At 45.2% G+C, this 15043-nt stretch overlaps 1 protein-coding gene across 1 annotated transcript in view; it reads right to left on the bottom strand.

Moving 5' to 3' along the window:
- Window positions 1-15043, bottom strand: part of nav1a (neuron navigator 1a) — a 75112-nt gene that overhangs the window by 5613 nt on the left and 54456 nt on the right. The window contains exons 6-16 of the mRNA XM_069660555.1: window positions 11339-11642; window positions 6842-7643; window positions 6262-6759; window positions 5502-5543; window positions 4164-4312; window positions 3891-4070; window positions 3722-3774; window positions 3168-3245; window positions 1512-1595; window positions 464-572; window positions 254-375 (exon numbers count right to left, since the gene is read on the bottom strand). Coding sequence (XP_069516656.1) covers window positions 254-375; window positions 464-572; window positions 1512-1595; window positions 3168-3245; window positions 3722-3774; window positions 3891-4070; window positions 4164-4312; window positions 5502-5543; window positions 6262-6759; window positions 6842-7643; window positions 11339-11642 — 2421 coding nt within the window. The remainder of the gene's footprint in view (window positions 1-253; window positions 376-463; window positions 573-1511; window positions 1596-3167; window positions 3246-3721; window positions 3775-3890; window positions 4071-4163; window positions 4313-5501; window positions 5544-6261; window positions 6760-6841; window positions 7644-11338; window positions 11643-15043) is intronic.

Below are 15043 nucleotides of genomic sequence, written 5' to 3' on the forward strand. Positions count from 1 at the left end.
GCTCAAAGAGCAGAGATGGAGGGGGCTTGAGGATTGTGTTGATGGTCCATCATGAAAATCATAGAGGTTTAATCGGGACACAATGACTACACTCACCTCAAAGACCTAAAACAGCAAAATAACACGACACAGAGGAGGGAGAGACTGGTCATACTTCCTGTCATCGGGTTCTTGCATTTATGTCGTTCGGATAATTAACTGAGCATAGACAAGGTAAGTTAAACATGGCCTTTCAGGTGGCTTGCGTTCTTACCCAGCTCTTCTTCTTCTTCTTTTTGGCGTCTTGGTCCTTTAAGCTGCCCATGCTCGACATGCTGGTGAGGCTGTTGAGACTGGAGATGCTCTCACACGAGTTCTGACGTCGAATCGTCATGTCTGGGAAATAATGAAACACGACATCAAAACAGGGAAAATGTGCAGAGCTGCAGACGAAGACAAAGAATCAACTGGTCAATCTCCAAACCTTTCATATTATCCGGGTTGTTTAAGGCTCCGTGTATGACAGCGTGGGCTTCTTCGTTCCTGGTCCTCAGAGTGTCGATGGTCTCCCTCAGCTCCACGAGCTCCGAGTCCTACACAAGAGTTTAATACATGTCAGTGAAGGATGAAGAGCTGGGAAAACTCATTGCTCTTTTTTCCTCGTTCTGATTGTCACTCTTTATTTATATATAAAATAAACACTGATATATTCCCATAAATTACGCAGTGGAGTAGTATTTTCTGATGCTTTAATCGAACACCTGGTGGGTTTGATCCCCTCATGTTGTTAACAGTTCAAAAGGACAAAGAGTGGAGAACAACGCAGCCTCTCTGTGCTGCGTTTAGCGCGCTAAAGTCGATCGTGCCCCTCTCTAAATGGAGCTGCCCGACCCATCTCCTCAAAGTTAAAGAGCCCGTGCTCCAGGCTGAGCCGCACAGGTCAGCGCGCTGGCACAAACAACAAAGACTTTTTCTGGAGCGGTCTAGACGGGCTCTTTCAGAGGGAGCAGCAAGGCATGAAGCACCGAGAGAGCCTCCTCACATTTATACACACACCGAACGCTGCCTGAGGCGCTGATCAATTCACTCACACCAACGCAGATACAAAAGGCTGAAGAATGCTGGAATGTGATGTTTGGTGTGAGTGCACGTGCAAGCTGTTTGCACTCTGGGGCACTGAGTAACCGTGTGGGACTGCAGCCTGGGCCTCTAACCTACATTCAGCTCCTCTCCGCAGGCTGTGATCAAAGTCACTTCGCTCCGAGTAACAGCGCTGCCTGATCTTAGCTGCCTGGCTATGAGACAGATTGTTTTTGTTTGAAATTTCTCTGCAAGCACGACACTGTTATTGTTTGTTACTGTCACACAGTAATTAACCTGAAACATCTTGATCTTTGGGTGGCTAACTGGTTATGCTATTGGATCGGTGCATTGACGGGCAGGTTCCTAATGCCACATTTAAGGCAGTATTGGAGGTGGATACTGGTTTAAGTATGGGTGCAACTCTAGTCTGACAGTGTGGGTGCGGTTACCTTCTGTTCGTGGCTAACTGACAAACTCTGCAGCCGAGTCGTCATCAGGGTCAAACTTTGCTCGAAGGCGGCCACCAGATTTGCCTGTTTGAAAAAGATGGAAGACAAAATGGACTTTTATTAATGAGGATGTTTGTAACAGGAAATCAGCAAGAGTTTCCATACTTTGGTTTTCAACAGAGCATCGAAAGACACATAAAGTATTCAGATTGTAATGAAACAAGAACATCTATACAGAATCTATATATTAGACATTTTATCCCTCGCATACAAGGTGCTAAAGAACTGAATAACACACAAAGGCTGAACAGAAAAGTCTCCTGTGGAAAATCCACCTCCTCCCTAATCTCCCTCCCTCACACACACACACACACACACACACACACCCACTTTATATGCCAGCAGGAAAGGAAAATTACTCTCCCCTCTCTTTTATAGAGTGCATTAATACAGTAGAACAATGAATACAGCCTAGTCATTAATCCAGCACATAATCCTGTTGTGATCCCAGCATCTGTTTTGCATATTCACTGTCCTCACATAATAAGGTCAAACTGTATGAAAAAAAGCCTCTCAGGGGACGAGTGCACGCACGCACACACGCACACACACATACACACAGACAGACACGCAAAGACAAAGAAAACACTTGATCGATGTGTGCTGCATGAAGCCAGGCATAACGCCTGCGCTGTACTGCTGCACTTGGACCAATGGAAAAGCTGACGGGGTGGTGGTACAGAAACAACCTTGCAAAGAAGAGAGAAAGGGTAAGGCACCTGTGTGTGTGTGTGTGTGTGAAGTGGCTCGGAGAGAGGTTCAGTAGGAGGTTAGCATTATTCAAACCCCACCACGGATAAGAAATGTGCTGAGAGCTGCACAGAAATGATGTATGACTGACATGCCACATTGTGCATTTTAAATCCCTCTCTGTGGGTCTCTCTCTGAGTTTGCATGAAGGGCAATCAATACAATGGTAAGTGTTATATTTACCAAAAACAGCAGGTTATTGTACCTTAAGTACACGAGTATGATACTCAAATACAAGTAAAAAGCAAATTTGATGGGGACTTTTTTCAGCAGTTGGTTTGGTGCAATAGTGAGTATTTCTTGGCAGCAGGATGCTGCATCAGGGAGCAACTCTAAACAGTCTTCAGTGCTCGTGTTCACCATGATGAAGAAACATTTCCACAAGTGGAAGTGGAAGTGTTTTTACATGAGGTCATAGTAAACAAAAGGACACTCTGACATTGTGTTTTCTTTGCCTGCTATGGCTGCTTCAACACTTGTGGGGTATCTATGAGTATCAGTTACCTCTGCCTCAGGGGAGACGTCATGTCGAGGTGGACAGCTTATCAAGATGAGTGACAAGTACTCGGGAGGGAGAGGCTACTACAAATAACCTTGAGAAAAAATGTTGTAGCTTTAAATTCTTTCTGTTTATTATACTGACAGTCTGAGTGCTCTCATGTTTTTTTTGTTCATTAAAAACAGCAGATTTCGGATTAAAAGTTAGGTTTATATAAATATGTTTTTCAGTGCAAGACAATTACACAATGGAAAACTCTCATCAAGGAATTCCAAGGAAATTTTTTTTATTAATTTAAGACTATTTCCCAACGACACAGAGTAAAATTCCAGACAAACAGTACTTACGTTTGCTGTCAGCTGTGTCGTCAGGTTAGACACCTTCTCCTGGGATGACTCCAGCTCCCGCCTCAGCTTTCGGATTTGCTGTGACAAAAAAAAAAAAGGTGTGTTAGAATTTAAAAAAACACAAGGTTACTTCTGCTGACAATGGTTGACTTTATACGAGCGACGTGTTGGGTGGATGTTGTTCATGAAAGGACTGACAGACTTGTTCTCCCACAGACATCAGGGACGAGAGTGACGGTTGAAAGGGCAGTAATGAGACGGGAAAGAAGGGAGAGCAGGAAAGAACACGCTTACCTCTCCCTGAATCCTTTCCTCAGCCTTCGCAAGCAGGGGGGAAGAAAAGTCAAGATGTTAGGAGAAGAGAGGAGAGGAGAGGAGACTAACAAGGTATCAGGCAGCCCAAGAGAGAAAGTCTTGTCTCTTGTGTGTACAATTAAAAGTGTGAAACAAGAGGAAAGCACTGTGCACATAACATCAACACTCACATAAATACACACCACATCGACCACATACTGAGCTGTAGCTACCTGATTCTGCATGCTGCCCACACTCACCGAGGAGTAGCATGACGAGGCGTTGGATGCCAAGGAGAGAACAGACCCATGGACTGAAAAGACAAAAGGAAGAGACGTTAAATAAACCAGCAAGAGTCTCAATCTGAATCAGAGCTGCACAACATTAAGAGAACATGTAACAGATATGCAAATAATTTTAGGGGCTCACCCTCGTCTGGCTCCTTGTCCCTGAAGGATCCGGAGCGAACCATTCCCATGCTGCGGGGGCGTTCAGCCAGCGACAGCGTGCTGCCCAGCGGGGATGCTCCGTAAAGCTCCAAAGAAGCATCGTGTGTCGGGATGCTGTTGGATCGAGTCATCCTCGGAGGTCCGCCGACCGGGCTGGGTACTTTTAAGAAACAAGTGATGAGGGAAATAAAGTGAGCGATTTTATACATTAAATTAAACCAATGCTTCATTATAAGTAGTTTAATAAACTCACCCATGCTGGTCTTGGAAGTGCGGGGCAGGGAGGTGGGTGAGTGCAGCAGTGGGAGAGTGAGTGAGTCGGTCATACTGAGGATTGTATGAGAGTGTCTCCTCTCTCCTTTCTCCTTCCCTTCCTCCTCGACCTGAGAGGCACTGCTGAAACTACACAGAGGACAGAGTCAGTGGTCATATGGAGAAAGGAAATGTGGCTCATTATAGATCTGTCTTTAACACAGACCTGCAGACACTCTGTAGTTATAAGCAGATATAAGAACATTTTTACGTTTATAACTTCTCTTATAAAGACATATTATACATTATTATAACTATGCTACATTATATTGTCATTTATTATCTGTTTATACACCAGCACCCAGTTACATATGCTTCATAAGAGGGGGTAAGAGGGGGTTGTTGAAAATGCCATCAATGAAAACTTAAAGGAGCAATTCACCCCTGGAAAAAGCCACCGTCAGTCAAAGCTGGTGTTCTTTGTAATCAATAGAAGCAATAATATTTGAAACTGGTGCCATAGCTGTGGAGAAAGTTGTACAAACAGCTCGTGGTTTCGCCCATTCTACATTCCTACAACACCCAGCGTGCATTGTGCCCCTCCTTCTGAAAGGAACGGCCCAGTGAGAGACGCTGGAGTGAAATACTACCGTTTCGCTGCAGGCGATGGCTCAGAGCGGTACAGAATCCGAAATGCGACGTGAATATACCGGTGGATCGTCTAAAAAAATCTTCAGGTCTGCAGTCTAAATTTCAAACCTGACGATTTTGAACGAGACATGACATCGGAGGTGGGCCTAGATTGAGGAAGTGTCGTTTAGCGAGCTCCCTGGCCTCCGCCAGATCATGCATCTTACGTAGTCTGGTGGAGGTTTTCCAGGGCCCATTGGAGAAGTGGATAGCGTCCTCCAAAGGCACTGAGTGAAATTGCAATTTTTTCCTGGCATTAGCTCATAACAGCATGATAGGACAGAGGTTGAAAAAGGGCGAACTGGCTCTTTAAAAATAAATCTGCTTAAAACTACAACAGTGTGTCACTCATTGTGTTTATATCCTGTTTTTAAATGCTAAATGAATCATTAACCTGTCCCCGCATCTTTCATTGAGAAACAAAATGTTCCCAGTGACACAATGAGACTCATTTTTGAAGGGATTAAAGCAGGATTTTGTCACACAAGTGACAGGAAAAGTGAGGATTAACAGATCTGTCGTTCACTGAGGGTTTCACTCCGGATCTCTGTGCTTGTACAATTAATGGACTGTGGCCAAATTACGTTGAACCATCAGTGCCTGACAATCTGGTTTATAAGGGCGTGTGTGTGTATGTGTGTCCACTCACCTTAAACCTTTCTTTGGCAGCGTGTTTCTGTCTCTCTGAGAACTGTGGAGATTAAACAATGTCATTATTAAACCGCTGGTGCAGGGAGTTATTAAACTCTCAAGAACAGGCAGCAGGCACAAAGAAGCACAGTACGCCTGGCAGACAGCTGGTGTCAGCCCGTAATTATGACTTCAGTCAGTGAGGCCTGTGCAACACTGATAATAGCCCTGTAGTAATAATAGAGTCGAAACCCGTCACTCTGAGTGCGTGTGTGGGAGTGAATGCATGTGGCATCCTTTTCTTGTTTAGGTTCATAATGTAAAAACTATTTTTACTCTACTATTTTCTATTTTCATCTTTACAACAGATCCACTATGATTTATTTATTCTCTCCTCTTTGTAGGTGTAAATAGGTGTTGTTTCTCGCTCTTAATAAATGCCTTTCCTTTCCCAAAAAATGCCTCCTTTATCCTGGCAAGCAGAATTATACCATCAAATGCCAACTGAAGCACCTTTCCATCTGCCCACTCAATGAGGCGAGGGAGATGCATGATTGTAGCGCGGAACAAAGTGAACTGGATATCAAAGACCTTCCCTGATCACTCCTGCCTCTCCTGAACAATGAATAATGGTAGTGCAGTTCCCCACATGACCAGTAGGTGGAGCTACATAGCAGTGTTACAAAACTCCTTTGCATAAAAGCTGGTTGAGAGCGATAAGGTTTAAAATATATGCAAATATGTGTTGAAGATGATCTTTACGAATAAGTTATTCTCACCTGTCGATGAGAGACAAAGAGACTTTACTTCCAGAGCTCCAACTGGCAGGAGGGCCTCTGTCTTCATGTCTGTCTTTCTCTCGGGACTCTAAGGTAGTGTAGCCTCGTACCAAACTCTCCCTCTCCTTCTCCTTGGGCTCTGGGGCCAGACTCATGTGGAGCGGCAGTGACTCCATGCTGCGATGGAGCCCGGACAGTCGAGGGTAGAGCAGGGGAGACGTGCTCCCCGCGCTGACTTCGACCCCAAGGGAAGACACTTGCCTGGGCCCCAAACCGGTCCCCGAGCTCGAGAAGCAGGACGAAGAGTTCACATTGAGTAGAGGGGCAGGGCTGGGGGTCAGGCAGGGCCCGGTGGAGCTGGCCAGGTCCTGGAGTTTAGAGTAGGGAGGGATCTTAGGTGGCAGGGAGTCATGAACGCCTATGTCTAAGCTGTTGGAGTTCAGCTTGTCCAGATGGGCCATGGATGGAGGCTTTGCCAGACTGCGCATCCCAGATAACCTGAAATTAAAGAAAGACAGACTTGAAGCAAATGTATATTCATAAAGTGTCAAAAAAATACTGGGGATATCGACCACGGTACCTGTGTGTGTTGGGTGAGGGCAGATCCATGCTCTTGCCACTGCTGGGGGGCCTCAGCCCATGCAGCTTCCCTCCATTCTCTGAGGGCGTCTGAGCGGGGCTGCCCTTCAGCGATCCTCCTCCACACTCAGAGTCAGATACGACAGACTTAGTTCTGGCCCTCTCTTTCTCTTTCTCCCTGTCCGTCTGATTGACAGGACTGGGACTCGGGATCCCGCGCCCCCCTGCCTTGCTCAACCCTGTTCCTGAGCCGGGCTCTTTGAGCCTCGAGCCCTGGGAAATTGAGGAGGAGGGTTTGGTGAGCCCGGAGCCCGCGTCCATGGTGGTGCTCACAGGGCGGGCTGAGCTCGGCCGGGTTAGAGTCAGCGTGCTCGTCTTTGCTGGGCGAGGCAGAGAGCGATACTGGAGAGACGTCCTGGCATTTGGAGATAGAAAACCACTCTGGTCGCTGTTTGAGACATCCAGACTCGTCTTACGTCCTCCACCTCCACCACCAGACACTGGTTTGACTGGAATACCGGATGATTTGGGAATCTTTCCCACAGTCGCAGAGCCGCAGGGTATGGAGCTGCCACCTGTACTTGTGACAGTGTTGCTTGTGCCATTACTGGTAGCTGTCGTCGGCTTCTTGAAGCCAAAGTTTCCACCGGTTGAGGGCCTGACGAGGCCGGACGGAGGTTTACGTTGCTCACCAGCTCCGGTGCCGTTTCTGTGATCTTTACCGGCATCAGAAGACGAGCGCTGAAGGCCGGAGGTCTTCACGGCTAACCGAGATTTATCCATCGGCTTCCCGTCTGACTTTACTGAACCTAGAGAGGCAGAAGAGAGAAAAAAATCCCAGATGAGTCGTCTGAACAGTTTAAAGCCTTAACAGTGTGTGGTGGTGAGAGAGACTAACCAAGCCATATTAGGACATGATATCTTATCTGAACACCTACAACGTCTGACTGTCTGCTGATAAAAACAAATCCCTGTCTGCGCAGACAGACCGCACGTAGACCAGACTCACACACACTGTTATCATGCAGTTACTCCTCTTTTCCATCCTGACGAACTAAAACTGTTTTCTCTGGCTTTCCAGTAAGCGCACGTCTGCGTGTCACAGCTGCAGAGTGCTCACATTTACATGTTTAGCATGGCTGTGGAAAACTGGTGTTCACACTCACGGAGCGTGTCTGCGGGCACAAACACCCAAAATAAGTGAATTTCTCCACTCTTAGGGGGAAAAGGGCAGAGAGGGAGATAAGTTTGTGGAACCGGCGAAGCAGGAAAATTATGAGACTTGTTCCCAATCTGTACATTTCCCAGTTGGCAAATTAATTGTACTTGTTTGGAAGTTATTAAGGGAAAAAACAGTCTATTAGACACATGTGCACTATTTGCACCACCCACACAAGCAGAGTCCGCACTACCCACGCTCTTAATTTGTATCTAATGGGAGTAGTTATGGGAGGTTTATATACAAGGCATTAACAGAGTCAAAGGACTGCTGTTCAATGAGACCCACCGGCGTGCTGCCTCGGGACATCTGGAGTCACTTAAGGGTATTTATAAACCCGCAAAGGACACATAAGCACACATAGGGCCAGACATACAGTATATACCACACACACTCTCTCAGCGCTCAGTGATCGGATCGTATAGGAATGTGACACTGACAACACATTACGCTCGGAGGGCTTTTGTAAACGTGAAAATTGGGTTTACATGTCAAGTCATAAACTCAATCCATCGTGTAACCGCAATGTTGCATGTTCCGAGAACATTTCAGAAACACACACACACACCCGCGCACTGACAGGAACCAGACGCGAGTAATAATTCTGACATAAATGAAGCCTGATTTATTGACAGCATCTGTGGAGACAGTGGAGCTCACAGTTGGACACAGCGACGTGTAGTAATTCACGGCCTCTTCGACACACGTCGTGACGCAAGTGGCTGGATGCTCATTTATAATCCCCTTTCTTAGATCTTCTAATTAAGGACACTGTGGCAGGGGGCTTAAATATTCCTCGACTCGCTGACGTTATCTCTCTCATCCTGACAACATTTTGTGCTTTTATTAGTGCTGGTTAAGATACAGCATCAGGGTCACGGATTTGTATACATTGGACGCAAGTGGCTGGATGTGTCTGCAGGTGTGTGTCAGTGTAAGTGCAGGTTACAGAGAGGACAAAAGAGAGGGAGACACACGACCTGTCAGCAGGCATCTGCTCTGCACTGACAAAAGAAGAACACCTGCTCAGACTTCCTGTTTCCGACTTCCAAACATCGTATTCGCTCTTCCAGGTTTGCAGTGTTTCCCACAAAAAACGCCAAAAACCAGCAAACTAAATCCTTATTCCCATTAAATCAGTATTATGTTGTGACTTTACCATTACTGGATATTATTGTCCCTTAATGCTATGCACAGCAAAGACCTAGGCTTTGCAAACAGCTTGAAACATTTATACAAACTGGGGAATGTTTGTTCCAAGACTCCACCAACATCTGAGAAAAAAAACTAATTAAGTGTTTGATTTGAAAACAACATTTTAATCTCACCTCGTTAAAAGCTTAAAAGCAGCAGTAATAAAAATGCCAAATAGGTAAAAAGATTTTTTGCAGATATCCGATATGCTGATATTTTCCAACCCTTTTAGCCGATTTCGATCCCGATATATTAGGCACGTTTTTTTCCCCACCAAATTGCCGAGCACATCAAGTCTCCACTGTAGTGGAAATGATATCATGCCTACTCTTATTGTAGAGATGCAGAAATAACATAATACAGTGCTTTTTAAAATGTACACATTCAGAGGTGCACGCAGCGCACGTGTACAGAGTTAATGTCGTAGCATTACATTTAGGCATAATTAAAGCGTTGTTTTATCGGTGGGAAATATCAGGAGAAAAATGACATATCTGCTGATGCCGATAATGTGCCGATAATATCGGGCATCCCTAGTAAAAGGTTTGAGTTAATGTGTTGAAGAGTTTGCAATGAAGACTGTGTCGCGTTTCCTTTAAAATAAATGATTTCTGTTCGGACAAAACAGTGAAAGAACTGAAAAAAATGCCCACTATTGCCAAAGAAAAGTAATTGTTGTTAATCTATAAAGAAAAAAATACAAAGTAATTGTTGGTTCCAGCTTTTTAATATGAGGTTTTGCTGCTATTCAATCTTTTATACTACAGTAAACTGAATATCTTTAGGTGTTGGACTTCTCGTCATTGGTCGGACAAAACAAGCAATTTGACCTTGATCTTATATTTTACATCTAAAACAATCAATCACTGATAAATTGATAAGAACAATAATTGGTAGTTGCAGCTCTCGGAATAATGAACCAATGGTGTGGGGGGAGAAAAAACAACACAAACATACAACATGCTTAGTAAATACAGTGTAAAGTGCAGAATAAGTATAAAGATTAAAGTGCTTGTAACTCCTGTCTCCTTCAAAGATGTCACCCTCTCTGCGTCTCCCACAATGCCACAAACATGCAGACACAAACGCATAAAAAGTGAGACACAAACACACACATAATCCTGCCAAACCTCAAACTGATCTCGAAGATGAGCAACAAATACATCTGTTACTATCTAAGAATGCCTGATCGTCATGTGATTACATTTACGAGCTCCTCCACACAGATGAGCTACAAAAACCTTTCCCAGACTGCGATCACTCGACTCCATCATCTGATTAGTTTGAGAGTGAAACTCGGCGGCGGATGAAGTAGCCTTGATAGCAGAACTGTTCTTTTCACGTCAGTAACAATAAGAGGCTCGGCGCACAGATCACAGCCTGATTCAACACACTTTTCTGACATATCTGTCATTTCAACAGCTGGCGATGCGGCAGGACGGTCCCACAAAGAGGACTGTTGACACAGACACTGCCTATCTAGACTGGCACACATCACATTAACTAATATCCTGTTGTTTTGGTTGTCTATATGTGTGTGTGCGTGTGTGTGTGTGTGCTTACGTAAACGGCACACAGATGGCGTGCTTAAAAGGCAGCTGCACAATCCCCACTATTGTGCGCGAGTGAGAGTGTGTTTGCGCGTTAAGTGTGAGGGGTGACACTCTGCTTGGCTGGCACAATCTCAGACGTGTCTGCCCTCACACACACACTAGTACAAAACACACTATTACAAACACACACACGCACACACACACTCTCTGGTCCAGTTGTTTTGGGTACAAGGCCTTTATTTAAGTGCTATAAATTGTCTCTGTCCGGCACAAAAATAAAGCTTGGAAAGGAAAGGCAGGACCATTAGGAGGAAAAAAAAGACAGTGTTGGTCAGTGTCTGTGTGTGTCTGTGTGTGTTTGAGTGTGTAGTTGGCAGGCAGGAAGGGAGTGGGTGTGAGGCTGCCAGGAGGAGGGGAATATTAAAAGACAGCCACAGAAATGTGTCAGTCTGCTCAGGTTATGAAACCATTTCTAGTGAAGCTATATATATTACACCTCACTCTGCGTGTGTGCGTGCGTTTCTCCACCCACCTGCCACTTTGAGCCCGCTCTGAGAGGTGTGTGTGATCGGGGACGTGACTCCCACAGGTGGGTTTCTTCCTTTCTTCAACATATGTCCTTGACCCAGGGTCTGAGGTTTCTTGAGTTCGCCTTTCCCTCCTTCCAGCCCCTCCCCGTGCGTCCGTGTCTTTTTCCATTTATTGGCCGATTCGGACTTGAGGCTTCCTGTGTCGTAGATGCCGCCGCCCTGGCTCTTGCGGCTGGGTTTGGTGTCGTCAGTGTCCCAGGACAGACCACTCTCCACCAGAGATCTCTTCTCTGCATCTGTGCGCATCTAGAAAGAGAAAGACAGACACACACTTTAAACCCATAGTCCGTTTGGCTAGACACAAGGAAACAAATTGTGATGAACAATGCTGTCCTCATCTCACATAAAAACTACACATGGTGTCTATTACCAAGTCAGCAAAATGAGGAAATTCACACACTAGAATCCGAGCTCTCTTATAAGATTGACTATATTTGAGGCATTTTGATCATGACTGAAGAAGACTCGAGGTTCACATGGATCTTTATATCCAGCACCTGTCCCGCCGAAGTTTTGGTGGATGTACAGATGACTTTCCCCTATGTTTAAACTTTTAACTTGAGCAATAGGTTGGTTATGTAAACCTTAATGAAGATTTGTAGAGGTGCTATGGATTCAATTCTGACTGCTATTAGGCTCTATGTCAGACCTATTCTGAGCAAACTCCATCCATAGATTAAGACCTGCTCAGATGGTTGAAAGTGCTGGAAAAAACGCTATTGAGTTGATCTTTTGTTGGGATATTTTTCTAAAAGTACATGGGCCACCGTCAGTCAAAGCTGGTGTTCTCTGTAATCGATAGAAGCAATAATATTTGAAATTGGCGCCATAGCTGTGGAGAAAGTTGTACAAACAGCTCGTGGTTTCGCCCATTCTACATTCCTGAAACATGCATTGCGCCCCTCCCTCTGAAAGGAATGGCCCAGCGAGAGACGCTGGAGTGAAATACTACTGTTTTCAAGTCAAAGATATTGATCGCTGCAGGTGATGGCTCAGAGCGGTACAGAATCCGAAATATGATGAGAATATACCGGTGGATTGTCTAAAAAATCTTCAGGTCTGCAGTCCACATTTCAAACCTGACGATTTTGATTGAGACATGACATCAGAGGCGGGCGTCCTAGGTTGAGGAAGTGTAGTTTAGTAAGCTCCCTGGCTCCCCTGAAAAACCTCCGCCAGACTACGTAAAACGCGTCATCTGGTGGAGGATTCCCAGGGCCCATTGGAGAAGCAGATATCAATTTTTTGTTTTATCATAATGGCATTAGCTCCCCATGACAGCATGATAGGATTGAGGCTGAAAATCGCCGAACTGGCCCTTTAAGAGGCCAAGCATCATCTTTTGGGAAAGCTGTGACGTGTAAAGCTGTAGACGCCTCATGCAGTCTTGGCGATGCACACACAGTATTATATTAGTAAACAAAATCTTTTTGTGATGAATGAAACTTTTTCTTCCTTAAAAATCTTGCTTCACTTTGTTTAATTGTGAGTCATTTCCTGACATCTTTAACGCAACCCATGCTACAGATGCTAGCTTTAAACACCGTGATGAATGACTCAGTGGAACGACTCATTGGCTCATTTATGCCAAAAACATTGTGAATCCCTTGAGATCAGTACTCGAGCGTTCATCATCGGTTTACATTTGGTAAAAAGCCACATGTGGACTATGACAGAGCTTCAGACTCTGCCTCATCCTGGTGCCCTTTAAACAGAAAAACATGTCTAACCCAGTCATCACTGACGTCTCACCTCCCCGGTCTGAATCCTCGTGTGTGCTCTATTTGAACACTTCAAAGGAGACAGCATGAGAAGAAGCTGCCCAACACAGTCATATATACACTTACATTAGATACAATGACTCCCACACAAACACACTGGCCTACAAAGAGAGAACAGACAACACGAAACAGACTCCAATAAGAAAGAGGCCAAATGTTAAACTAAAGGAAATTTGAGGTCATTGTTCAGTCTTCTGTGTGTGCGCCAAAAACATGCAATCCCTGTGTTAGTGTGTTTAATTGAGTCTACATGAGGATGGATACGACTTGTTTTCATAGAGGCAGATCATTCTACCCCCTGTAACTGTTACACAAGGCAGGAGGTGAGTGAAAGTGAAGATGTGTGTGTTCATGTGTGTGTGTTTGTGTCAGTTCAGGACATCGCACCAAGCCGCTCTCATGAAGACTCGTATGCTGAATTCCTTTTTTATTAAAACCAATAGACCCCATGGGCAGGTTCCCATCACATGAGGAGGAGCCATGCCTGTGTGTGTGTGTGTGTGTGTGTGTGTATGAACAGACAATGTTGATAAAACATTGTCATTTCCTCACACACATTCCCTGATTATTGAAACAGGAGGGTGAGATACACATCTGTGCAGATAACCGTGGCAAAACAGGGATAACAACCCAAACACACAGGCAGATAGACACACACACAAAGAGACACACAAAGGTATTAGGAAAACAAGGTGCGTGGTCCACCTCCATGTGTAGAGGAGGAAACGTAGGTTTTTGTATTACCTACACATCCCACTCTCCGGCTTTGATTCCTTCTCTCTCTGTCTTTTTTGTGCCCTCTTTCCTCATTACCCTCTCTCCTCCACCCTCACAGTGTGTTATATAATATGAGGGAGGGTAGTAGGAGGACTGGATGTCACATAAGGGACGACTTTAAGAGAATTAAAAATCAACAGGAGCCTAAAAGGGAAACGGAGGCGGGATGCGAGGGAGGAAGCGGAGACAAAGGAATGCCTTCAGGGCAGGAAGCAAAGGAAGATCAGCTGAGGATGGCCATGTGTATTAGACAAAGTGGGGTGCATGATGATGTCATATGTGGTTGCCATGGTAATGATGCCATAGGGGGGGTAATGTCTGCCATGCTAGGACCGCAGATGGCCCCGTATGCGCTTGTGTGTGTGTGTGTGTGTGTGTGCAGATGGCCGTGCTCTAGACCTGTCCTTCAGTACACGGGAGAAGACAAAGAGCCGCACTCTCAGCATCCCTGCTCTACGGTTGCTATGGTAACGCTGCTTCCCTCTCTCCCCAACTCATGTTGTCTCGCTTCCTTTTAAAATCCCTCTTACATCAGTCACTTTAACCACATTGCGGAGGTGTGACCTACATCAGACACTCAGAGAAAACACAGACACACACACTTACACACACAGACAGAGACTGGAGCTACAGATGGATCTTGGAGAACATCAAGCAGAGATGCAGACAGGATTTTAAAAGCACAGAGGTCACAAGTCTCAAATCCTCCCATCCTTACAGCAAGCCATTGTATAGATTTATCTGTGCACTTTGCAATATCTCCAAAATAAACCTGATAATAACAAATAAATTCAGCTTTGAGCCCCCATAGCGCACTAAAAGCAATCCTCGTGGCACACTGCAGCGGTCCAGCAGGGGTATGTGTGTGTCGCAGCAAACATTGATTGCTGCAGATGTGATAAATAATACGGGTGTGCATAGAATACTTAATCAGGCTTTGTCTCTGATGCCCATGTCCTGCTGCCTGTAGTGTGTACATATGTGTGAATGTGTGTGTACATGGCACATCATTCAGCACCTCATCAATACCTCACTGGATTAACAGCTCAATTGATACTACTGTAACCGACACACACTGCTAATCCATGT

Source organism: Semicossyphus pulcher, unplaced genomic scaffold, assembly GCF_022749685.1.
Source record: "Semicossyphus pulcher isolate SPU_LCO1_2020_fin unplaced genomic scaffold, fSemPul1.0.p SCAF_13, whole genome shotgun sequence".
In the NCBI taxonomy this organism is placed as follows: Eukaryota; Metazoa; Chordata; class Actinopteri; order Labriformes; family Labridae; genus Semicossyphus; species Semicossyphus pulcher.